Genomic DNA, 27,205 nt, shown 5'->3' with positions numbered 1-27,205 from the left:
GTAATCACTTTTTTCACAAGCTGGTACCAGATAACATAGTTTTTCTTCTGATCTAGGGCTAAATCTAGGTTGACATCAGGATCACTAATGCCAGTCATCCAGTAATGCCAGATCTATTTAGTAATCTGTTATGTCTGTGGAGGTTCTCAGTCATCCAGCTCATGGTGATGTCTTTCAAAGAACTGCAAAATTTAGACTCTTAGACAGGACACCAACGTCATCAGGGTTTAATTGGCAGTTGGATAAGTTCCTAACCCAGTTCTTATTGTTGCTGTTAGTGGTATTCTCATTTCTGTTCTATGTAAGGGTTGTGTTGGAAAGAGCCCTGTTTAGTGTTTTTCTGGAGAGAGCAGAATTTCCATCTCTGTCTTTCCTTGCTAATGTTGAGTTTAGCCGTCTGTGCCTTCTCTACAAACCTAACGTCCTCTTTGATCAAACCAGGAAGAGGTGATGTCATTTCTTCCCTTATCTGTGTGAGTTTGTTTTCCAGGAGGTCTATCCTGAAATGCATCTGACTTATCCTTTCATTTAATAGCTGCCGTTGGGTTCTTTGAAGGATGCCCTCTGCTCTGTGTTCCATAATGGAGGAAAATATATGAAGGCTGAAGGGTGATCTTCTGTTATATACATGTTGAAGCGCAGGTGGTTCCTGTTGTGTGCAAGTATCCTGGCTATTTTTTCTAACTGCCACAAGCCGAAGAGTGGTCATCTTAATTGTACAGGGACATGTCTGCAGAGGTTCTCAGTCATACATGACTGTCACCCCAAATCAGATCCCAACAGTAGACCTCATCACGGCAACTGAAACAGCCATATGCAACAACCACATCTCCAGTACAGAAGCTGAGCAAATCCGACTCAAGGTCTCAGCAGCACTCTCCAGTGGCTAACCACCTCTATCTAATCTGACACATGAAGGGAAGACGGCGCTCTCCTCACTCCAGAAGGACGAGAGCATCACCATTCTCCCAGCCGACAGAGATAGATGTATAGTAGTTCTGGATGAAAAGGATTACCAAGCAAAGTAGGACAATCTCCTTGGGGACACAACAACGTATGAAACCTTGAAATGAGACTTGACCAGCACATACAAGAAGAAAGTGGTCAGCTGTCTACAGGATCTAGAAAAGGATGTGGCCATAAACAAACCACTTTATTATTGACTGTACCCAGGAGAAACCATGCCTTGCATTTACAGACGCCCGAAGATTCACAAGGAGAGAGCTCCTGTCAGACCCATCGTCAGCTGCGTCAACTCTGTCACATACAGATCGGATGAAATTACAGCGGTGAGGGACTGCCATATTAAGGCAATACCTTAATAAACAGAACAAAACTCACCACGGATCACATCTGCACCCTACTGGACCTTGGTCTACAGACCACCTATTTCCTGTTCAATGGCGGTTTCTATCAGCATAAACATGGATGCGTCATGGGCTCGCCCGTACCCCCCATAGTGGCAATCAACTCTTCACCACCATCAGTTTACTTAACATGCCACAATAACTTAGACCCGCCCAAAACCCTGGCAGTTATTCTTAAAATCTTCTTGTTGTGGAGTGAAACGAAGGAGTGAAACCTGATGCATCACATGAACTGAGGCTCATGTGGAAGTGGCCGGGGACTGGTTTCCTGGCTGTTTGGAGGGTGCAGATGGGCCTGGTCTATGTGGGCAAATCTGTCTTGGTATTGATCCCAGTATGGCATTATACGTTTGTGAAATGTTGTGTCTGAGGCCCCCTCCTCTATTCAGACATGTTTTTTCTGTTTTGACAAAGATGTCATCACAATCCTCAGTGCAAGTGACAGCATACACCATATTCTCTATCTTATACTATAAGAATAATAGTTATATTCTAATTTTGTAAAGTTGTGTTGCAAATTCCATAACTTTTGCAGTAGATCTAATTTTCTTATTTCTGGGCCTTAAATGTACCTCTGTCAATCATTTATTTTGACATATTTTTGACATATCTAGTCCTTTAATGCTAAACCGTTACTTAAATCAAACTATTCAATCACTAACACTGAATTGGACTCATTCTCACATTAATATTGTTTCTATCTAACATCACAATGTCCCTCTTACATTAGATTAGTGTCTTTCAGGTGAAAAAAATCATCCTGATGCCAAATGGATTTATTCTGACATTGTATCAATGGTCATGAGAGTCTATTCAATATCATGAAACATTTTTCAATTACATGGAAATGCTGCTGAAACATCGATGAAGTGAGAAATATACAAGTCAAACACTAGCTCGGATGTTTGCATGATGTGTGCTTGAATGTTTCCCAAATTTAATACTCTTGCTGATTGTAGATGTGTTATTATAACAAGACTCAAGCATTTTTGTTGAATGTTAATAGTAGTTTTGCCCTTTGAAGTCCAGTGTTAGCTGGGCCGTGAGAATGACATATCCTCAAATACAGATGTTTAAACAAATGATCTGATGTCATTTGTTCAACAGACCCAAGTTAACTCTTAATGGAAGGCTGCTGGTGCCTTCAGGCCTCTTGGAAGTGGGGAAGTTCTTGCTGCATTTAATTTTAGACAGACAAGTACATTGATAAAAGATGCCTCCAGCTGAGCAAACATATGAGAACATGCCAGAGAAACGCAATTGAATCTACCAAGGAAAAAATTTTGAGTAGCGAGTTTATCAAACTGTGACTTCAGGATGCAGACTGAGAGCTTGAGTGATGGCACACTGGTGTTTTCCTTTTCACTTGGATTCTTCTAGAAATGGAAAAGTGAAAAAGATGGCAGGTGCACACAAGGGCATCTTTTTTTCATTTGAACAAACTGCTTTTGCACTCTATCTGTCAGGGTCTACATGCAAAATATATGCTGTGTCAGAGATGTTTGCAATTACTGTCTATGTCAGGTAAATACCATAGAATCTTGCTTTTTTCATGTTGTATCTGGAAAACATGCCGCAGCAGCTTGAGGACACGCTTTAAAAAAAAAATGAGGAAAAGGGATTATAGAATGGGTCTCCCAAACAGCTCTGGGATTTATTTATTTAATTTTGCCTCACAAAATATATGCAGATATTTCTCGCTTTTGATTAATTTAATATGAGGCAGTAGCATAAGTCCCTCATAGCTAAAAATCCATTTTTGCTTCCCTTGCATCATTCGTGAGGCATATTTAGTGGCTGGATCGCTTATCGAGGTATCAAGAGGTTAGTTTAATTAACAGGCAGCCACAAGATGTCTCCCTTTGCTAAAGAAGCTGCATGTCTAGCAATGTGACAGCAAACATTTTGTCTCTCCCAAATTTGCATTTATATGATGTGTTCCATGACCTGATTAATAGATGGTGTGAGTCCAGATTTGCTCCTGAAGTACTCTTGGTCTTCAGTTGTAAAGTGTACTTGCTAAAGCCCTGAAACAATTATATCATACATTAATCATTCCATCCATCCATTTATCCATCCATCCGTCCATCCATCCATCCATCTTCTACCGCTTATCCAGATCGCGGGGACAACAGCCGAAGCAGAGAGGCCCAGATCTCTCTCTCTTGCCACTTAGTACAGCTCCTTCAGGGGGAACCCGGGGCATTCCCAGGCCAGCCTAGAGACATAGTCTCTCCAGTGTGTCCTGGGTCCTGGACATACCTAGAACACCTCACCAGGGAGGCATCCAGCAGGCATCCTAATCACATGCCCAAGCCATCTTATCAGACTCCTCTCCACGTGAAGTAGCAGCGACTCTAAGCCCCTCCCAGATGGCGAGGCCCCTCTCCTCATCTTATCTCTAAGGGAGAGAGCTCAGCTGCTTGGATCCGTGACCTTGTTCTTTTGGTCATGACCAAACACTCGTGACCATAGGTGAGGGTAGGAATGTCGCTCGACTGGTAAATTGAGAGCTTCGCCTTTTGGCTCCGCTCCTTCTTCACCAGGACAGACCGGTACAGAGTCTGCGTCACTGCAGACACCACACTGATCTGCCTGTCGATTTCCTGTTCCATCATTCCCTCGAGACCCTGAGATACCTGAACTTCTCCACTTGGTGCTGGACCTCTTCCCCAACCCGAAGTGGGTACTCCCCCCATTTCCAGCTGAGAACCTTGGTCTCCGATTTGGAGGTGCTGCTCCTCATCCAGACCATTTCACATTCGGCTGCGAACCGCTCCAGCGAGAGCTAATTATCACAGTCCCAAGAAGCCAGAACCACATCATCCTCAAAAAGCAGAGACCCAATCCTGAGGTCACCACATCGAATCCCTTCAACACCCTGGCTGCACCAAAAAATTAAATCAATAAGGTCGGAGGGAGGCTACCCTCTCGTCCACAGGGTTGAATTCCATGCAACAACATACAGGCACCGTGTCACATTAATCAGTCAATTGATAAATTCACAGCTGACATTTTTGAATTGTCTGATATTCAAATTTACTAGTCAACTTTGTAATTTTTATAAACAGGACCCTTTGAGTTTTTCGACAAGTAAAATTAACAATTAATTACAATTGGATTTGGGGTAAACTATAACAAATCTCTTTTCAACATTAATGTGAAGTTTCACTAAAGTCTAAATGATTACAAAAAAAAACAAATTAAGATTAATCAGTGATTTAAATTGTTTCTAGTTTTGGTCTGTTTAGGTTCATTTGCAGTTGATTGGGGCTACAGTTAATGATTTTTATTATCATCGATGTATGCTAATCATTCCTTGGTGCAAAATATTTTCTACTTAACTTAATGTCAGAATTTTTTTAAAAGTGGCATGCACAGTTAAACCAATGTGATCACTTGTCTTCCATAATCAACATTCCAAACACGAAGAATTGAGCAATTTATTTAAATGACTGATCATCAGCATTGTCATGGATTAGTTCCTCTCTGTGCCACTGGACATTATTGTTGCATGCTGACTTTCATTATGGTCCCTGCCCAGTCTTTGCTGAATGTTCTGAGTTTTTGATGCAGATCTAATTGCTGCCAGTATTTTCTTTGGAACATTCTCACTGGTCCTTGAAGGATCTGTGCTCTTTATTCTATAAAAACTCTACTCCTTCTATAATGAGACCTCTGGGGTTCACCTGCTATGGCATAACAGAGGATGGTTTGTGCTATTCCCTGACACCCATCAGCCAGTTACAAGTTGGGCAGTAACTGAAAAAAAAAAAGTATGGTTGTAGTTTTCACTGTGAAGAAGAATCTGCTGCTCATTTAATTTTGGCAAATTCTCTTGTCATGTAATGTCGCTCTAATTACATGCTTTAATGCTGAAGCTAAAACTTGTTTGAAAGGAAATGATGGAAATGTGTAAGCCTTAGAGAATTGATTTAAATTGGAGGGATTGCAATCATTACATTTTGCCTGCAGTGTTTTATGGTCTTGGGTGATTGCACTCAGAGAGTGGGTATTTTAATTAATTTAATGATTTTGTTATTTCTCAAAAAGATGCAGGTTTAAAACATCACATTTTGAAAATAGCTATATTATTATAGTTTGAAGTTGTATCACTCTACATTGTGGTGTTTATCGACTAGCAGAAAATTGACAAAGACTATGAGAAAATAGAAGCTAACAGTACTGAAATCACCTTTTTACATTATTTTGCTTCTAATTATTATTTTATTACTATTTTCATATGTCAAATTCAGTCAATATATGAAAGATATTCAATGGTCTAAATTTCTTCAGCCATTTCAGTGTGAATTAATATTTTAAGTTGTGTATTGTTAGATTCATTGTCAGCTTTCCATTCTTTGTGTTCCCTTCTCATTCTTCTCTATTAATTCAACCATAAAGAAAACATAAACTCATTTTATGCTATCTTTTCAGAAGTAAACAGCAAACTGATAAATCTAGCAGCTAGCAGGAGTGGGTTGTAGAACAGTTTTTAGCCAAGGAGGCTAAAAAGAGTAGCTGATGGGTACGAAACAGAGCCATTTAATATTCGTCAGGTATATGCTCCCAAAGCGATGAGATGTAGTAAAGCAATCAAGATTCTGTAATCAAGAGTGTGAATAGTTTACCACTAAGGAACCAAAAAGATATCTGATCTGGATTTATACTTCAAGAAACCCTGATAAGACCATAAAATACAAAAAATTACACAAAAGCACACAGGATCAAGAAGAGGAACTGGTAGCTCTATAGATATCCTTGTTTTATTTGTATCCATGTATTCATAGAAAATGTAGCTTGTGTTCCTGGGGTGCAAAGAGTCAGGAATTAAATATCATGTATGTAAGGCAGAAAGCTGAAAAGACTAATGATGATTGTTACTTCATTTCTTGTGTAACCTCCAGTGCGCTCAATAATGAAAATGTGCTTTGGTTCAAACTGCTGACAAGGGAGGAATCTGACAGCAGAAGAGCCATCTGTTTAATGCCTCGACCAAGCATGTCTTGCACAAACATGCACCAGCAATTAACTCAAACCGTTAAGAGTGCCTCATATCTTTTGACATGTTTCCAAAGAAACAGAGGGGAAAATCAGTACAGCTGGTCATTGAGTAGAGGAGCCAGGCAATCCGCCAGAATTCTAATTTGGTGGAATTTTAGGGAATTTCACCTTTTGACTTCTTTGCTTTGTTATTGCTCTGAAAATGATCTAAACCAAAAAAAGAGAGCCAGTCTCTTCCCCTTCTAAAGGGAACCCTTAAATTGTCCATTGTAAAAATACTATTCTTTTTTTTTTTTTTTTTTCTCAATGCACCATTATGTGGGGTGAGAGGAAAATGCAATGTGTGGAGTTGTTCTTGCCAAAGACTGCATAAAAAGACTTGATATTCAATATTCTTTTTAAACAGCCTGACCCAGGCAATTAATTTAGTTTTCTATTGCCAGGGAACTATAGGAGCACACAGAGAAAATATATAGCCACTGCTCTCACAGTATTAAAAGGTTCCTTGTATTTGTTAGTATTCATAAACTCCATAATTCTATGACCCTGTTATTTTTACTCTTTCAACACAGAGCAGTTGTCACTGTCAGCCTTCTCCTGTTTTGTTATACAATGAAAAGAATTGATATAACTGATTTGTCAGAGATGAAATATTTTAAAAATGTAACTCTAAACTTGGTGTCACACTTGAAAAAAAGCTTCATATCTCAAAAGGGAGAACTGAATGAAATGGAAGGTATTTCAGTCAAGATAGTAATATTTTTAGATTAGATAAGATATAACTGATATCTCGGAGCAAAGTTGTTTTTAAATCAGCCTCAAGCATAGAAACAGGCCATGGATGATGACTTCAAAAGAACCATCAAAAAGAAATACAGTTCCCTCCTCACGTCTCTAAACTCAGTGAAATCCAAATACAAGTGTGTCATACTTATACTGGCATTGACACAGAAGAATATAAAATATTGGGCTTAAAAATAACACAAGCCAATTGTATAGATGCAGTAATTCATCATGACATCCCAGTCATGATGGTTTTTTAAAATAAAAATATTTTTATCCAAATGCATAATCGTGGTCTAATACATTGGCTATAACATTCAACAGAAAATGCAATGCTAATTTGATTTTCTCACATATTCAAAGCTTTCTACCTTTAATCTAGAAATTACATCGTATTTACAAACTATTATTGTATGTTACATAATATTATATAATATGCATTCCCAAAGGGTCTCAGAATATGCAATTGCACCAAAGCTCTTTTTACAGTCACTGCATGGTCTGCATGCAGGGTGTCAGCCCTCATTATACAATTTCTGAAAAATTATGGCAAAGAGGGGCTGTAAAATGCTTAAGTCTGTTATGGAGCATAGCCCAATATCATAAAACCTATCATAAGATTTGAGATAAAACAATTAGGAGTGGTTAACAACAATGATGTTCTCTACATAAAATGTTTTGAAAACCATGATAATTACTCTTGATGAATGTGAAATCGACAGTGACGCATACAGAAAATGATAAAAGGTAAATGCATAGTAATAATGTGATGGACCACCACAATTTCAGCGGACCTTGGCACAGACTGTGTGAACCCACTCATCCATCCGCATTTTACATGATAAAAATGCAAACTGTGCAAGAACCTAATCAGAGTTTGAGCCAGAATGAGAAGTCTGTGCTCCTGTAGAGCGAAACCAATAATCAAACCCGCTTACAGTATAAAGATTGAATCCCTTTTGATATTTGTGCATAATTTCTTTCAATACAACTGAATGCACTTTGGCCCTTTTCACCCTTAGATTTAATCAGGTTAAATCCAGTTCATTAAAGAAATCAATTCTTCATGGTTGCTGAACAAACTGCTGTCCTAGAAAACACAACATGCCAAAATTTTATTTCAAATATTTGTTCTTTTCATTTCAGAATCATTTTAGCACTTACTTACAACCAGCAAGGTTATCTGCTTATTCAACAGGAACTCTAATAGTAGAGAAATATTGATAGAGGACAATGCCCAGTATTTCGTTATAGAACATAATGTTATTAATAAATAAGAGAAAAAAACTGATAGCTGCACGTTAATGCACCAAAGCTCTTTTTACATAGTCACTGCCTGGTTTGCATGTAGGGTGTCAGCCCTCATTATACAATTATCATTATACAATTTCTGAAAAATAATGGCAAAGAGCGACAGAAAAGAAGAACCACAATGTGTTCTGTAAAGGAAGGGTCTACTAGGCTGTGACAAGGATTTGAAGTTATAGCTTGAACTCCTCTGTTATCAATAGCAGTGGCTCACTGGTCCAGACGCAAGCAGATTTTTCAGTGTTAAAAATTCATTAAGCTAAACCTGAATTTCATTTTCTAATTTTTTTCCCCCTCTCATTGATATATTGCCCTGCTTATCTTCACCATTGAGGTTCTGAAGGAAAACCATTTTTTTTCCATTGGCTCCACCTCATTTTCCATTTGCCGTCAGAGAGAGTGTGACGGGGGCTACCAGCTTTATATTCCTTTCTTCGGGCTGCAAGTCCACTGACTGACTGAAAATCCTCTCTTGAATCTGTGGAAAAGGGAGGAGTTCTGTCCTGGGCAGCTACTGAACAAAAAGCATAAACGCTAAAATCTGCAAGTATTCTCTGACACTGCAAAGGGAGATTGAGGAGCGCGAGCTCTGAGCAACAGGGGTAAGCCTCTCCGGATTTTCAAAGTGATTGCCTGTGGGAGCGAGACCGTCTCTAACATCTGCAATTATCACATCAATTTATCTATTGATGAAGGACTGGTAATAGTTACGCTTGATGGTTTTGTCATTCAGCTGTTTTTCCTCGTAAAGGGATCATTATGTAAATCAGTTTTATCTTCCCAGCAGACCTCTGCTTTCGTTTGTTTACATTTTTATGACAAAGAATTATCAAGCTCGAACTGACTGCATGTGCCCCCCCCGTCATTTCTACCTGGCATTTGCAATCCAAAAAACCTGGAGATGGTTGTGGATAAAGTGAAGAAGTCATTGGAGGGTTACTAAGAAATTGTACTTTTTAAGGAGTGCCTGCCTGACCTGACACAAACAATTATGGTTGAAGCCACCACCTCAGATGAAATATCTCTTGGGCAATCCAAATATAACAATTCCCAAAGGACATCTCTCAAAAAGTCCAACTCACTGAAACACACACTGAAAGAGATCACAGTGGATTTCATCATGAGGACAAAGATCCACGGTTTGAAATTTTTCTTCTCTCCTGACAAGACCAAACTTCAGCGGGTCATCTGGACCTTGGCCTTCTTAGCTTGTCTCAGTCTGCTCTTCACCTGGTCCTGGAATCGAATCCTCTACCTGATGTCCTACCCTGTTGTAACGAAGATCTACATGGTGTGGGCCAACAACATGTCCTTCCCAGCTGTTACTTTCTGCAATAAAAATGTTTTCCGCGTATCCAATCTGACCATGAATGACCTATACCACAGTGGCTACTGGATGGACCTTATGTACTCCAATCACACGGTGATTGAGAGGAGCTTGGCTATTCTCAAAGACAGTCACAAGCAGAGTCTCCTGAGTCTGCTGGATTTCAACAATTATACAGGATGGACCGATTACCACGTCAACACCACAGAGATGATGGGTCGTCTGGGTCACCAACTGGAAGACATGCTGCTGGAGTGCAAGTTTCGTGGAGAAACTTGTACCTACAGAAACTTCAGCACTGTATGTACAGGGGAAAGATGGTGTAAATGGTGGTTTATATAATATTTCCCTTGGCAGATTCAGTGACTGCAGTTTCTTTTTTGGACTAACCCCCTTGAGTTACTGAGGGTGGTTATAAAATCTTTTTTTGAATTCTAACCCTAGGCAACAATATTCAATGAGAATATTCAACAATGATATTCAGATATTTTGAATCACTTCTGACAAAAGCTTGTCTAATTAAACATCTGCAAGGAATGTAGAGTGTATCCTCATATCTATAATGTATTCCTCCTCAAATATGAAAAGAAATGGAGACATTAGTCTGTAGCTGCCTTCCATGCTTAATTCTGCATGGGGCATATGCTTTCCATTTGTATTGACACTGTGTTGTCACATTTTTCCACATGACATATTATTTCTAACTCACCAACAAGTGCTGTAATTAAATAAGGAGTACTTATTCAAGTAAAAGTCTATACATGTGCAATTTGGAGAAATTAAGTCTGGCCTTTTAGATATGCATTAACTTTGAAATTTTAAGTACCTGCCACCAAGGCATGATAGGGGGGGCATTTCTAATTCTCTCTGTCCTGCATGTGAGTCTCTCTTAGATTAGACACAGAACTCTGGCAGGGATCTGCTTTAACATGAATGTCTGCCAGCAGCCCTTTTACCATAATCTCACTTTGCTTGATGGATGAAAATCAATACCCAATGAATAGATGGAACTTCTTTCCACTGCATTGCAACATGTTAAACTATGGATTAAACAGTTTAAAAAAATGTTTTAATCTAAATATGATATAGTCTGTGTATAGAAGACATTTGCCAGATTGATGGGATTATCTTGATATTCTTTAGCCCCTCAAGTTGTATTTAAAATGTTAAGCTTCTTAGTCTTTGCTCGAACTGAAGCCTGTGTTCAGTTCAAGATGGCATGGTTTTTAAAAATGATTCAGATATTTTGTCCTTTTTTTGCTTGGGAGGCAAGCTGTCAATCATTCATTTTAAAGTGTTGAAGCATGGAACGAAACTATATAAGTCAAGCCAGTTGGAATTATTAGACCTGAAAAATCTTAGCACGGTAATTGCATATCAAATCTTGATTATCATTGAGCTTCTCTGGCATGCATCCAGTCTCTTAAGAAGTTGGAAATTCAAAGCATAAATATCTTAAAAAAGCTCATTGAGGTTGTTTTTTGTCACCACAGCTTCCCAAAATATTTCTGTCTGATACTCTAGTGGTTTAACTGTTTCTTCTGCTGTTAAAGAATTTTCATTAATTCCTGGAATCGGGATCACGTTTTCAACCTTTACCTGCCTGGTACAATCGCAGACTCTCATGTGATAAATTTCCTGTATTCCAAAGTCCAGTGAATGAGATTTTATTTTTATTTAAAGCTTTTTTTTTTTCCCCCTGCTGTCTTTTTCTACAGATTTACACACGCTACGGAAAATGCTACACATTCAACTCTGGCTTAGACGGCAATCCACTGTTGACCACTTTAAAGGGTGGGACGGGAAATGGCCTGGAGATCATGTTGGATATTCAGCAAGATGAATACCTGCCTGTTTGGGGAGAAACAGGTGAGTGCTGCTTTTGGAACCCATTCGACATTTACAGGAACAAGCATCGAACTGTAGGGACTCTCCAACTCACTGGATTACAGTGAAATTTAAAGCTTCTTCTTTACAACATCTCCGGGGATATGTGAGAAATTAACAAAATAGATGAATAGATTTGTGTTTGCTGAGGGTCCATAATGAATTTCTGTTAAAAGAAATTGTATTTATTTATGTCTTTTTTCAATTAATGATAAACAATAACTTAATGGAGTGCGCATTCAGAATGCACAGATACATCACTGATGATAAATCAATAAGTAAGTGTTCAGCGACCTGACATTTAAAAAATTCTGGTATTACTATAGTTACCAGCTGGCCTTTTGATGCTTTCACTTTGAGTGCCATTAAAAGAATAAGGATACCCTCCGCAAAAAGACAAACCAAAAACAAAACGTGTTGCACAGGCAACCATAAATGTTGTTAAATTTCTGGCGTGCTATATCCATATCCACAGATGAGACCTCCTATGAAGCAGGAATCAAGGTTCAGATCCACAGCCAGGATGAGCCACCCTTCATTGACCAACTGGGATTTGGTGTGGCCCCTGGTTTTCAAACTTTTGTGTCATGTCAGCAGCAACTGGTACCTAATGATCATCCTCCTTCCTTCTAACACCAACCTTTTCGCTCCACTTCATTGTGTTAGTCCCTAAAGCCTAAACAGGCAGTGCCAGTTATCTCTGTCGATAACCAGGAGCAAAATCAAATGTGTGTGAGGTTTTTTAGTAGTTAAGCATCCATTTAATTAGAAATCCACTTATTTTGTGTGGGTAATGATATTGAGCAACCAGGGATTATTGACAGGGCATGCACCAGTAGAGACAGGATTCATTATCACTCCGTTCAATTCCTGGAATATAAGTGAAGCTTGGAGAAGGAAGAAGAAATTGACACGGCTGTTGTTATTGGAATGTAACTATTTGAAACTAAACCTAACATTTTGAAAGTTTATTAAAAAAAGACTTTAAAAGTGAATGCGCTGAATTACTCAATGCTAAATTCATATTCTTACAGCATCTTATTTATTGTTTGTGAAAACAGAAAGGGAATTAATGGAGAAAATATTGTCCGTCAATGGGATTTCGGCTGTTTGAAATGCCAAGCCCCAAGTACTGATGTTGTTGAATTCAACTTTTCCTTCTGGTTGTTCAATATGCAGGGACAGCACCTAGTTGTCCAACGAGGCAAAGATTTATGAAGGGTAATTATGCCGCACTATTTAGGAATTTATAGTGCTGGAATTTGATTAAAATTTTGTGAGGTACTTTTCTCAAAAACTACGCAGTTCACTCAGTTGACCCTGACCGAAACTGTTGCTAACGCCTTATATTGTTACTACTGTTAGTCAAACTAATTGCATCAAGATGTTACACGAATTACTTCTAATACATTATTTGTTTGTCTGTCATTCTGAACAATAAATAAAACTCACAAATGCCTGTTAGCCTCAGGAGTGCTGAGAACAATTACCTCTTGTCTACACAGGGGTGGAGGGAGTATAATGGTTAAAGTGTACATGATTTGTAAAAAGCTCAACTCAAACTCATTCTATAACTTTACAGGCAAGACTTCTTGTACCTTTGCAAGAAAATAGTACCAATATCCCCATCTTCTGCTATTAGACACAATTTTAAGGACATCTTGCTTGCCACTCACCATACTGTTCTGTTTCCCCATTTCAAGAGCTTGCATCATTACAACAGAAAGTGGGCTCGCAGCAATTTAATGACACTTTGAAAATCAGTGACATATTGAAATGCAATTCAATATGTTACAGAAATATGAACAATTCAGAAGTTAAGCCCAAAATAATCAGCAAGCCAGAGCATGAAATTAACTGGTTGGAATTTCCACTAAATGGGTTAAAATGGTCAGGCTGTTCAGTGACGTTGCCAAGAAGATTATAACAACTTGTATTTTTTGATTTCTAAAGAACAGCAAACAACGTACTGCAATTGTTAGTCTTTGCTTTCCAAACATAACTAGTGAAAGAGGGAAAAACTCCTTTGACAAATAACAAAAGTGTTGTTGTTTCACAGTTTCACAGTGATTATGTTTGTGATCCAGGGTTTCTTATTTTTGTTTGGCTAGATCAGTAAAATGTCAAACAGTAGCAGTTAGCAGAATTCAACTATATTGATTTTGCTCCTGAAGTTAATGGTCCTGATCACTGGCATGAAACAAACATTTTGTTTTTAGCAGCAGAATAACATGGGGTGGTCTTGACAGGCTCTCCTAAACAGACACATGGACACCACAAAAAATGGCAAATGTTATTTTTTCTAATATTCTAAAATGTAATATCAGTCTAAATGTGTGGATGTTGTCTATTGCTCTGCTTGTATCATCATTCAGGCCATCCAGGAAGTGAATATGTATTATTTATAAGCATCACTGTTTTCTTGCAATACAGTTAGCAAGTTTTAGCAGTTTTGACACATTAAAATTCATAGCTTAAATTTAATTTTCATTAAAAACAAATAAAGGCAGGCCTTAATTAATTTTAGGCACACAGCTCTAAGTGTAGTAATACACTACTGAATGGAACATTTATTACTTCAACATTGTTATGTACTACTCTTCAATCAGAGGAATGTCTTTTAGCAAGATGTTTTAGCGAGATGAAATAACTGATCAAGAGACATGAAAAACAACTTTTTAAATGGTCAGTGACAGAAACATCAAATGTTTGTCAGGGAGTGTCAGGTATCTATCTTAGTTCCTTTAAAACATTGTAACACCAATGAGTTCAAGTCTTATTCAAAAATATGTGTGACACATTGTAGTAGGTTTAGAATTTGTTACAAAAAAACTGAAGCCTGAGCTCCGACTCCTTGTAATATCTTCGATTTTCCCATATTTGTAAAGGATGCAAGGAAATGGGAAATGGTCTCCACTTAAATTTAACTTTCATCACCTTGGAGTTTCAAAGCACTTTAAACTGGATTACACCCACACACCCACGCTGATGGCGACAGAGTTGCCATGCAAGACACTGTCATAACCATCAAGAGCAACTGGCCCAAGGGACCAAGTGTCTTGCCCAAGGGACTATCACATACAGACAGGAACTATCCCATACAGACAGGAAGCAAACTAACAGCTGTGCAATGAATTGGAGAGATGCCCAATCTACCAACTGAGCCTCAACCACTCAAAGGTTAAGATATGAAAAGAGACAAAAGTAAAAATAGAAAGGTTTGGCATAACAGAATAAGGAGTGAACTAACAGCCTTGTTGCTGTTTTTTCCTGGAAGAATGGTTTGGATCATTTACTAGTGCCACTCACTTTTTACCAGTTGATGTCCGTCCAGCAGGCAGTAGCTCCCTCCATTTTCTCAGCCAAGGCAGCTTTCTGTGCAGATCCTCTCTCAGAGTTGCACTCCTTTCTTTCTAATGTGTGTGGAAAGCAGAAATACTAAATGACAGCAAAGGGATGATGGCTGGGTTATGTGTTAGGAAAATAGTGCCTTCAGAAAACTTGGTGAATTGACTTACCGTAGTTATAAAAATGGGAAAATGATTTCCTTTGCACCTACTGTGCTTCCCACACAACTGAAAAATAACATGAAATTCCCCCATGCTGCCTGTGTCCTATAATTTAAGCCCCTGGAACCCCAACCTCAAACCCTGTTTCTTATGAAACCTCTGCAATAGCATCTAGTGTTTGCAGATTTGATAGATTTTCCTTAATCCTGAGCTGCAACACTTGTACAGGAGCAGGCTGGTACTCAGGGTTCAGTGCTTTCAGTGATGTGCAATATGTCCAAAGTGACACTGCAAAGGGTATTTTATTTAAAAGCATGGTTTAATAGTATAATTTCAAGTTGACTTCATATTGTGAATTTAATACCTCTACATACAATAATAAATCCCATTAACACTGGACCGGTATTGTGGCATTTTATGTTTCTTTCGGCTGTCTTCATTACATATGTATGTATAATTAGTATTTATCTTTTCCCCATTTTTTGATCAAAGGTTTTTTTTTTAATTTCTTTTTTTTTGTGAAACTCCTAGCATGATGGTGACAGGATAATGAATGATTTATATTTTTTGGGAGACTTATACATTCAATCTACTTTGGACCATTATAGATAGCTTGCACTGGATCGTGCAGTCATCTGTTTTAATTCGTTTGAGTTAAAAATCTTAATTTAGAGGTTTTTCCAAACCATTAATATTCATTATTGTTTTAATGATTGTAATCATCTTGCCATGAATTTCTCTCTAGCTCACCCCTGCTTGAGTGTAGCTTGAGTGGAAGTAAGAAGAAAATGGCTTAATGACATAGTGTTTTATCTTCTTGCGGTTACATGACTGACAACAAGGTATCTTGCTGTCCAGGGCAAGTTGACCACTTCCTATCCTTGCTGTTTTTTGGGATTATTCTTGGATAATAATTCGGGCTGTGTTAACTCACCCCTTGCCTAGATGAGACTTCCTATGAGGCCGGCATAAAGGTACAGCTTCACTCTCAGTCAGAGCCTCCTTTCCTCCATGAGCTGGGTTTTGGGGTCGCCCCAGGCTTCCAGACCCTTGTTTCCACCCAAGAGCAGAGGGTAGTGTATGCGTCTCTGGGCTTGCTGCATGCCACAATATATTTTATTGTTATAAAAACCACACATTGTCAGTTTCCACGTCTCCATTAGCTGGCTCCACCACTTAAGAATGGATCATTTTCCCCCTTTGTGTGGTTGAAGCAACAACATGCAACATCTGCATTCCTTCCTGGTCATTATTGTTTTCTATGCTTCCTGGATTCCAGTAAAGACCAGCTAATGTGTGTCATTTCAGCTTTAGCCATTCATCTGAGTCGCCCCTTGCCACTTCAAGTCCAAACTTGTGTCTTTGTCATTGTTAAAATTAGTATTATTTATTATTTGTGGACATTATTAGCATTCATAGTGAATCACAATGTGACCTAACTTTTTCTCTGAAGACTTTCTCAAGAAGAAGCCTTTGTTATTGATAGCTGGTACAGACACACTGCTGTCTTGATGGGGGTTATATGGATTTCAATGCACCTAAAACCTGTTAAAGTCCCCCAGTGTGCTCAGGAGAGCTTGAATGTACATACAGAGGGCAAATTGCTGCTGTTAAATAACCAGCATCTAATGTTTAGTTTCAGCCACAATTGTAAAATGCAGGCTCTTAATGGCAGTCATTAATAGATTTATTTCAAATCCCACAAGTCACAAACGTAATGACCTGCACTTAACCTTTTAAGCAAGTTTCTTTTTTCTTCCTCTAGTTTTTATTGACATAGCAAACTAAATATACACCCCACATTCACTTCATCATTAAAGCTGTCATACAGCTAGTCAGTCATTATGTTGATGAGCAATTAAACCATGGTGCTAAGATATATTTGGGCTTGTCTTCATCAATATATTGCATTAAGATTGAGGTGTTGGTCTTTGTATGATGTCTGAATCATTTATGTACAATCTGTAATATGTTTCCTCCTACACAAGGAGGTTTCATATAATGTTTCTATTGACTGTGGTGTCCAGTCTGAATTTACATATCTTACAGATTTCTGTTAAGCCTGTCTGTATTCCCATGGTACTCTGCTTCCAAATGAGGACTAAATCTGCATCAGTAATGTTATGCATGTCTGCCTGCTTGCTGCTATACATGATCGATAATGTTGGTCTGACAAGACATGTCGTGCAACTATTTTCTCTCTGTGTACATTTTTATTTCAACGCTTCAGTGCAGTGTGTTTGCATATGTGAGTTTGTTGCTTTGGGTTTCTGTAAGATTGTTTTACAGTTATTATTCCTGCAGTTCTCGACTTGATTTCTTCATATACTGAAGAAATCTGTGCTGTTTCTTCTTTCAGCTTCAGTACCTCCCGCCACCTTGGGGGGATTGCAAGTCTACCCCCATAGACTCTGAATACTTCTCCACATACAGCATCACCGCCTGCCGCATCGACTGTGAAACTCGGTATCTGCTAGAAAACTGCAACTGCAGAATGGTACACATGCCGGGTATGACCCCAGACTAACTTCAACTGAAGGAACTTTATACCAGCAAAAGTACAAATACTTGAATGTGATTGCCTTTAGACTAAAGTATATATAAATATTGATGTTACTTCATACAGGGACCTCCACGGTTTGCACGCCAGAGCAGTACAAAGACTGTGCTGACCCAGCATTAGGTGAGCCCACTCATTGTACAGACATTAAATATTGGTGTGTTGGATTCAGCCAAGGGTTCAGTTGCTGCAAAATATTTCAGACCTAAATAAAAACTCTGAAACATTAACTTGGAATTACTTCAGTCTTGCTGACCCGAAATAATTTATGTAAATTATTGACTAAAAATTCCATTTAAGGGATTTGTGGTGTGTCAATGCTTTGCTTCGCTGATAAACAATGAATAAAATAGAGCTTGTTTTCTCCTCTGTATTATAGCCTCAGTCATTATTTGCTTTCATGGAAAGTGAACGATGGCAGCGATTGTAGTTTTCTGTTGTGTGCTGTGCTTGGATATTTTTAGCAGAGAGCTTCATGCGGGTTTGCATGATCCTCTGCATTGATCCCAACATTTTTTAAATGACTTTGATCATCCACAGACTTTTTGGTAGAGAAAGACAACGATTACTGTGTCTGTCAGACCCCCTGCAACATGACTCGCTATGGCAAGGAGCTGTCCATGGTTAAGATTCCCAGTAAGGCATCTGCTAAATATCTGGCTAAGAAATTCAACAAAACTGAGCAATATATTGGGTAAGTATTATATTGAAACAGTCAGTTATTCTGATAATGGCCTGTTTTCATTGTTTTCTTTCTTTGAATGGATAATATAATTATTTGCAAAGCATGACTTGAGTCTCCATCGTTCACCTTCAATGTAACAATAATGAAAGATAGTTACACAGCAACTATTATAAGTCATTTAGTGTTGGCTGAATCCCCAAAAATATAATGCGCTGGGTGTGCTCTTGTCTGCCTTGGCTCCAGAGAAAATATATTGGTCTTGGACATCTTCTTTGAAGCTCTGAATTATGAGAAGATTGAGCAGAAGAAGGCCTATGAAATTGCAGGGCTCCTCGGTAAGAACCTCACAGTTCCAGTCTTATTATGGTCGAGGAAATGTGGTTGACCTTGGTATATACTCACTACGTGGGTTTTTGCCGCTTATTTCACAGTGTTTTCATGCTTTGTACTTTGATGTTTCTCTTTGAATGAGTGGAAGTGGCTGAGCACATTTTCATAATCTGATGCTCGTGCAAGAACAGCCAGGTAGGGTGCGATGAATAGCTGTGGCTGGATGGCGGCTTTTGACAATTCTGCTCAGATTGCTGCAGGAGATACTGCATTAGATGTGACAGCTCTGGGAATGGCTACACAAACCATTGTTTAACAGATGTGCTTTTATCCGTTAATCTCTCTTCTCTAGGTGACATCGGAGGTCAGATGGGCCTGTTTATAGGAGCCAGTGTTTTAACAATTCTGGAAATATTCGATTACCTATACGAGGTAAAGTGATATCTTGCTTAACTTTTTTTCACAGCTTACCAAAGGGCAATAATCAGTTGCAAATCTTTAAGTAATCATTTCCAATTGTGCAAAATTGGCTAAATCATTTTCTCATACGAAATGGGTACTGAGTACAGTCAGCCAAATCATTATAAAGAAGCAAATTATGCAGCAAGCAAAGACAATAGAACTCAAAGAAACCCACTGCTATATTATCAACTCTAAACAATATAATTGGCCAAAATTTCCACTCCTCGAGCTCTTCATCAGGTTTGGCTGAGATAATTATCTAAGCTGTAAAGCTAGAGTCAATTGATGCTAAGCTTAAATAAATAAGACTGGGTGTACTTGGCATCGGAAACTTCATGGGCTCCTAATTTGAAGCAGCAGCTTTGGTAACATTTATTTTTAGTTTGCAACAAGACTATATTCAAGGGGGTCTGAGGAGCTTGGGTCAACTATGAATATCCCAAGCAACAGCACCATTTAAATTGCAAGCAGCGGGTCTCAAATATTTATTATTTACACATAATATCAACTTGTAAAATGTTTTTCCATCAAAATTGTGAGCAAACAACACAACAAAAAAGTCCTAGGTCTTTAGTTTAATCCTATTTACAATAAATAACATAGTCATCTTATGAATTACAACTATCCTTGATTTCTATTTCTACAAGGCTCCTCAAAATATTAGTAGTTCCCCTTTGGAAATATATTATTGAAACTGTGTCCACTTGTTTTCACCGCACCACATTTTAGCTTGTCTCTTATTGTAGGTGTTTGCTGCTGCTACTAATGTGCAAACATGTATTGTGTTGTTACAAGTAAATGCAAAATATCCCTAAATCACTGGAAATATGGAGTGAAACTATTATGGCCTAAAAGGTGACAATGTTAAAATGTTGACGAACACAAAGACGGATGTATGATTGACTTTTTGGTAATGTAGTCTTCATTTGCAATAAAAGAAAGCAGATTGTGCATCTCACCTACGGCAGAAGCTAATTAAATAATATTTGCAACATGGAAACTAGGAGAAAGCTATTCTGCTGTGTTCATATCCATGTCAGACTCACAGTCTTATTAGGAATCTTATCAGTCCTGCAGATTATATTAAATGAGCCTCTCGGGCCATTAAAGGGTCATTCCAACCTCTCATTCAGAAGAATTCGCCACAATAATAGTTTAAATGGAAAGACAGGAAGCCGGGAGAATAGGAAAAACAAAATACGTCTTTGTGCTGAGGACATCTATGCGAGACCATAGTAATGGAGATAATCTACCGGAAATATTTTGTAAAAGACTCATTTCTGGGATTGCAAATAATCCAATTGCCTTGACCTTTGAGGGGATTCAGGTCAAGCAAGCGAGGATGTTGTAAATACCATATTTGAAGAAACCATCACAATATCGGCTATTTAAAACACAAATATTGAATCTTTGCCACTGTAAAAACTAGATTTGATAAACATACAGCAGAAGAACAATTTTAAAGACATTGACAGTTAATTAGACAGTTAATTATACAGTATGAAGTGGACTCACGGATGAAGTAACAGTGTTAAACAACAATAGATACTAAACATTATGTCGTGAAAAGGTACCAGCAAAGGAAGACTTTGACTTGAATAAATGATTTGGGGGAAAAAAGCGTACAATAAAAGGCTGTACAAAATTATTTGTGCCGCTGGTGTTCGAGATCCTCAAGTAGGTTGCAGGGGCTAGATCAGGAAAGTAAGCTTAAAGAGCTTGGCTCAACAAGGGTACAGAGGTAGAATGGTCATAAAGAAAGATTGGAGAGTCCCCTTGCTAAGAAATGTGCAAATAAGTGTACCTCTGATCCCACACACACAAACTTTAGTAAGAGATGAAGCTGAATGTGACCGACTCCAGCTAATACACAAGCACACAAAATAGGCTTGGTGGGCAGTGGATCTGGTCCCAGCATTGAAATCAGTCGACTCAGGAAGGCTGTTCTTGTGACTACAAAGCATATATAAATCAAGTGTCAAAAGTGAAGCATTATCCAATATCTAGGGTTGATGGCGCTTTTGAAAGCCTGTCAGGTGGGACAAAACATGACTTGAGTCAAGTCCATCCATCTATTGTCTACAGCATATCTTACTCGGGGTCGCTGCTGCAATTGGGCAAGAGGCAAGGTACATCCTGGACTGGTTGCCGGTTAATCCCAAAAACAGACAGACAACCATTCACTCTCTCGCTCACACATCTGGGCAATTTTTTTCATTTTGACTTGAGTCAAGTCTTTCACCGAATCCCTCTTGGAAAACAAACAGAAAAGGAATAATATTCTAAATGCATACAAATGCTTTCATACTTGGGAACTTTTATCTTTTTGTGTATTCTCATACTCAGCAGCAGGTCATCCACCATAAGAGTATTCTTATTCATGACTTTCTGCTGACACAAGCATGTTAACAGTCTTGTCCCAGCGATGCTGCGGCTCAGAGTCAAGAGGTCAAAGTGATATTTAATGTCTGTAATTAAGTCTGTAAGTTTGATGTAAGTTTATGTCCAGGTCAGAAAGTCAATGCAGTACTTGATCCATGGGCCAGTTAAGGTGATAGATTTGGCATCTGCCCCTTTTGATGTGACAGAGCTAAGAACATATGTAGGATTGAGGGAAAACACCAACGCAATTTAAACACCATGATCCACCAACCCTTATTGGAAAACTTAATCTCATCTAGCCAGAGAGGAAAGTGGGAAACCTCTGACAGTACACTAGAGATTGCTGACCAGCGAAATTACTGAGCAAATAATGAACCATTAATCTAAAGGGTGCAGGAGATGGTGCAAAACGTGTGCCCATAAAATGTGCAGGGAATTAATTTTCAGCTGATATTGGAATCAGTATGACCCAGATGGCCCAGGGAAGAAAATGTGTTGACGCAGCTACATTATTGACATCCAAGAGTGTCCAGGAGTGTCCATGTCCAATGGACACTCCTGATGCCCTGTATGGACACATGCTCTATTGGTTCAAAGGGGTAGAAGGCACCATCAGTCCCACACAATATATACACGTAAATCTTTCATCATCCACTCTTGTACAATCCTGTGTGCCCAGATGAGCCCAGCCTATTGTAGATCACACCTAACACTTCATCAGAATGATGTTCTTTATGCTGATAGATGCACATTGAATGGACGCAAAACAATTGAACTCATCTCAGCTATGACAGTTCAGCTTTCTGCGTCCTGGTTTCATCAATAGTCTGTCAGAACTGCTTCGAATGATTGCACCAGGGATTTCAGCAGATTCATCGAGCATCTCACTCAGTGAGTTCTGTGCCTTAACATGCCTCGAGTAAAATGGTTGACAGACTCACAAATACTTTTAATGACTGATTAAAAGGAAAGCACTGAAGGAAAACCAACAATCACAGTAGTTCCAAGTGACCCCACGGCCTACAGGTGTGACCAAGATTTGTACATTAAAGAGCAGCAGAAACTAGGAAAAACAAAGCAGAAGTAAGAGCGGGGCAAAAACACATTCAACAAGGTTTTGAATACTATTGTTTAGACATGTTTATAACAACTGAAAAGTGCAAAACATAAGTCATTTGATGTTTCTCATCTTTGTTACACAAAGCCTCCATAATTTACAAAAAAAAAAAAAAAATTTCAATCATGCAACACTTTCATATGTTGTCTGATTTAAGTGATACATTTTTTATTCTATTACTTTATTCCGCCTGCACACAAACAGCCAGCTGTCCACAATTGTTTAAGAAACAGTGCTGTATGGTGTACCCTGTTGTATTATCTGTTTTTCTTAAAATATACAACATGTTTTGAAACTCAGCGAGTCCCTACTTCCTATGATCTGAGGAAAATCAGTCAGTTCAAAGGAGAAGAAGAAAAAGAAGAAAGCCCTTTGTTTAGTCACATTCTGTTATACTTGCGGTACAACATCAGCAAAATTTGACTATTGCATTTAACCCATAATGGATTACTCATGAGCAGCAGGCAGCCACTTTGTAGTGCCTGGGGGAGTAGTTTTGGGTATCAGTATCTTGCACAACAACACTTCGACAGGCTTAGAGGACCTTAGAAATTGAACCAGTAATGATTGTTTCCGAAATGACTGCTTTAACCACCTTAGCCATGTTGCCAAAAGTTGTCTTAAAGTATTTGGGGATGAAGTAAATACCCCGATCCCAGGCTGGATTGGTTCTCACTCAGTCTTATCACCTCAAAATCAAACCTTTAAAAGTAATATTTACAAGGAAAAAAATAATCTAGCAAATCTATGTACTAAATTACCAAGTCTATACTTGATGTTTCATAAATGTTTGATTTTGTCATACACCGTGCTTCATCTGCAATGTTTCTTTTCAGGTTTTTAAGGACAAGGTCTTGGGGTACTGCATACGCAAGAAGCGCCCACAACGTTGTCAAAGTGACAATCTGGTAATTTTATTTGTATAATGCATTTGTTTGGATGATGTGTATGAAAACCTTAAAAAGGAACAAGAAACACTCAAATGCAAATACTTTTGAACAAAAGCATCAACAGGGAACCAGGGATGCAAAAACTTAGTTTGTTGATTTCTGCTCTGCTTGCTGCGGTGATGACTTGTTAGAGAACACAATCATCAGAAACGATAGTTGTATTGCAGTGCATAACATTAGGTTCTATAAGAATTTTAGCATCTAGTGATGAAAGATATGCAGATTCAATGTGGGTAGTCACTCAAAAAGGATCTTATTGGACCTGCAAGATGTCCTTTTAATAGTATTACTGCTTAGACAGTGATTTGTGAGTTGCAAGTGAAAGAGTATTATCTGATCTGTTTGGTGTTCGTTTTTAGAGATTTACATAAACTGTTCTCATGTGCAAAAAATCCAGACCATTATTTCAATCTATCTAACCCATTCATTCTTTTTAATATGCATTAGCCACTCTGTTATCATACTTGAATTTTACCACCATTCCAAATAATTTGATCAAAGGAAATTAACAACACCATCATAGGAGAGCAGAATAATTATCATAAATTAACATTTCATTATACATTTTATTGTAAATTAGATTTAGAGTTTCAAATATAATGAAGATTAATAACTAGTGTGACTTCAAAGCCTTCAAGGCAATAAAATCCATTTAGACTTCAAGATAAAATGTTTTGCCAAACTCATAACATTTTGTTGGATCCTTTGGTTCAACACATTATGTCTCCTGGCACTCAGAGTTCCCTGCATGTTTTTGTAACATATATAAAGAAATTATTGGGAAATTATTTATGACTAAAATCCACCTTTTTCATAAGAACAAACAGATAATATTCACCAAGCAATTCTGACTCGAACATCTCACCAAATAGGAAAAAGCAGGTTTTATCAGTCAGTCATTATAACACTCCCAATTTCGAGTTAAATACATAATCTTTTTTAGTCAGATTGGGATACAGGCTTCACAAAAACCCCATGAGTTGAAGTTGAGGTCAATGATAGACACACAAGTGGCACAAAAGTCATTAGAAGTAATGCCCATCAAGAATTACTGCATCATTTCATGCTATTGATTGCTTTTTTCAGTGCTGAGCTTTCCCTTCAGCTTGTACTGCTCCATTAACAAAAATATGGTTGTCGATATATTCACAAAGAACCGCCAAAGAACCGTTTCTTTTTTTTTCTACTTTTTTTCAGAAATTGATACTCATTATGCAAAAAAGAAAAACCTACTCCCCTCACTCTTGGTTCCATTTACCCTACTTGAGAGAAGAATTGTGCATGTTCACTTGCTCTTGATGTTAAACTAGTTAATTTTACATATTGTTTATAGTACTTGGGAACAAGCACAAACATTTATCTTAATTAATGAGTGAAATAGCATTCTACAAATATATATACTGTTTTTTTTACTGACTCTTATTTCAATCTGGAATCTGGATAGATACAGAGACAATAAACAGCTGAATAATACAAAAGACGAGCACAACAGTAAAATCACAAAGCTACAAGATGAGACAAAGTCCCTGACGTAAAACAAATTGCCTCCAGCTGTAGAAAGAGCATATACAGCTCCCTCACAGCTATAGAATCACACGCATACATACATCCATGCATGCACACACATACACATGCACATATTAGCTCTACTGAAGTATTGCTTTTGTCAGTACATTTTGAATGCATTATTATTATTATTCTGAAGTTATTCATCTTAATTGTGCCAAAATGCGTGACCTCATCATATGCTGGCCACTTTGGAGGACATTTTCAATTATGTGTCACTGTTTTTAATGGTTAGTTACGCTTTTTTGGTTTTCGGGGCAGTTATCGCTGCTGTTTTTAATTATCAACTGTTTTACATGAAATAATTTAATGTCTGTGTGTTCTATTTTTATTAATAATGTGCACTTTCATTTTCTTTTTTTCCAATTTTACTCCTAAATTTAAAAAAATGCATTTCAATTGTTGCCATCTCCCAAAAAAGATTTGAAAATAAATAGTTAAAAGAACAGAAAGCCATAAATGATAATGTAATAGTAATTGATATTTTTACTTGATCTACTCATCCAAGTCTAAATCTAGATAGTGACTAACTCTTCGCCTCTGTCTATGTGTCACAAAAATTATACATCCAACACACCTCGTCTTTTGTGGTGCTATTTTCATTGAAAGGCATGAACTGTCCAGACATTTCTTTTGATCCTTCTGTTTGTATGCATGCTTTTGCATCCCACCGTCTCTCAGATGCTGCTGTCTTTCTTTTATGTGTGTCTCACCATCTGAGGACTTTTTCATCTCTAGGACACAAGCCAATAACAAGCAATTTATGAATAAATACCAAAACTAACTGCTTCAAGTCTATGAAAAGGTCTTTTTGTCTCTGCATATTTTTTATTCTTGCATGCAATTGCCACTGCCCAGAATCCAGACTGTAAGCTGATGTGTCAGAAAACGAAGTCGTTCGAACTTTCTAGCAGGAAGTGAAGATGGAAGTCAGCCAACCATTTTGAAGCAGGTTTTTCAGACCATACAAATCAGGAAGGATGTAGTTCACAAATTCAAACACTGGCAGTGAATGAACCGTTCATTTTGCATGCTGAAACCGAAGTCATTGTTTTACAATCGACTTGAAAAGTGTGACCTGTAACATTTTCTGCTCCACTCATGTCATTTTTTTCACCTGCACATAAAAATCCATCCTCTCCTTTCATTTTCAGTAAATCCTTTAAACTATTGCATTGTCACATCTCCAGAAACTAAAGTAAAGCATGAACATTTAACAGAAACTATTTAAACTCTCATTCATTCACATGGATTGGCAGCACTTGTGGATGACAATTATCATCCTTTTTGCTTTCCATGCACATTTAAAAAAGCCCTCTTATTTAACACTGAGGGGGAAGATCTTGTGATTGGCCAACCTCATCAAAACATTAATTTACAGCACTTTGCATTGTGTTTTAGTTTCATTTCAGTCACCCTCACCCATTTTCCTTTTCATCATGTCTATTCCAGGAGTTTCCAGAGAACCCAACCAGCCCTGGTGTCACGCCTAATCATGCCCCCAGGTAGCACACCCCATTGATAATAGATGCTCCCTCTCATGCTGTCCCTCTTTCATGCATATTTAAGACCATCTCATACATCATTTCCTCAGTGGCTACAAATTACTTGCTTGACTATACTACACCAGCACCAAAAGAGGGGTAATTTTCCAGCTGCAGTGAACAATTTGATATCCACTTCAGAATCCGCACAGGGAAACTCATAGTGTTCCTGTATTGTATTGTCTTTCCAGAAGACTGGAGTTGGTTGGATTCTCCAAGTGGCAAATATTTGACCCACTGCTTTAAAGAAAAACCTGTTGCTTTTATCGAATAATGACCCTCTTTTTCCTCCCCCCATAGGATAAAGTGTATGCCTGTAAAAACTGGTTACATATTTATTGGATTGTCGGTCATAAAATTCAACCAGAGCTGTATTTGTTTCCCTGCAGCATGAAGGTCCCTTTAGAGGAGATCCGTTTGAGGC

At 38.1% G+C, this 27,205-nt stretch overlaps 1 protein-coding gene across 7 annotated transcripts in view; it reads left to right on the top strand.

Annotated features, from left to right (window-relative positions):
• Positions 1–27,205, top strand: part of asic1c (acid-sensing (proton-gated) ion channel 1c) — a 91,379-nt gene that overhangs the window by 58,655 nt on the left and 5,519 nt on the right. The window contains exons 1-10 of one of the 7 annotated variants that reach the window (XM_086172287.1): positions 9,568–10,089; positions 11,508–11,658; positions 12,152–12,279; positions 17,545–17,695; positions 17,812–17,868; positions 18,286–18,439; positions 18,674–18,765; positions 19,113–19,192; positions 23,558–23,629; positions 26,690–26,742. In XM_086172287.1, the coding sequence (XP_086028413.1) occupies positions 9,583–10,089; positions 11,508–11,658; positions 12,152–12,279; positions 17,545–17,695; positions 17,812–17,868; positions 18,286–18,439; positions 18,674–18,765; positions 19,113–19,192; positions 23,558–23,629; positions 26,690–26,742 (1,445 nt within the window). In that variant the 5' untranslated portion in view covers positions 9,568–9,582. Of the gene's footprint in view, positions 1–9,567; positions 10,090–11,507; positions 11,659–12,151; positions 12,280–16,130; positions 16,259–17,544; positions 17,696–17,811; positions 17,869–18,285; positions 18,440–18,673; positions 18,766–19,112; positions 19,193–23,557; positions 23,630–26,689; positions 26,743–27,205 lie in introns of those variants that run through there. The other 6 variants (XM_086172284.1, XM_086172282.1, XM_086172286.1 and 3 more) reach the window with 6 other exon arrangements.

Source organism: Fistularia commersonii, chromosome 25 (genome assembly GCF_037954325.1).
Source record: "Fistularia commersonii isolate RoL2024-O1a breed Wild chromosome 25, RoL_Fcom_v1.0, whole genome shotgun sequence".
NCBI classification, from domain to species: domain Eukaryota; kingdom Metazoa; phylum Chordata; class Actinopteri; order Syngnathiformes; family Fistulariidae; genus Fistularia; species Fistularia commersonii.
Note: the sequence above shows the minus strand (reverse complement) of the source record. Positions and strands in the feature narration are given on the sequence as shown.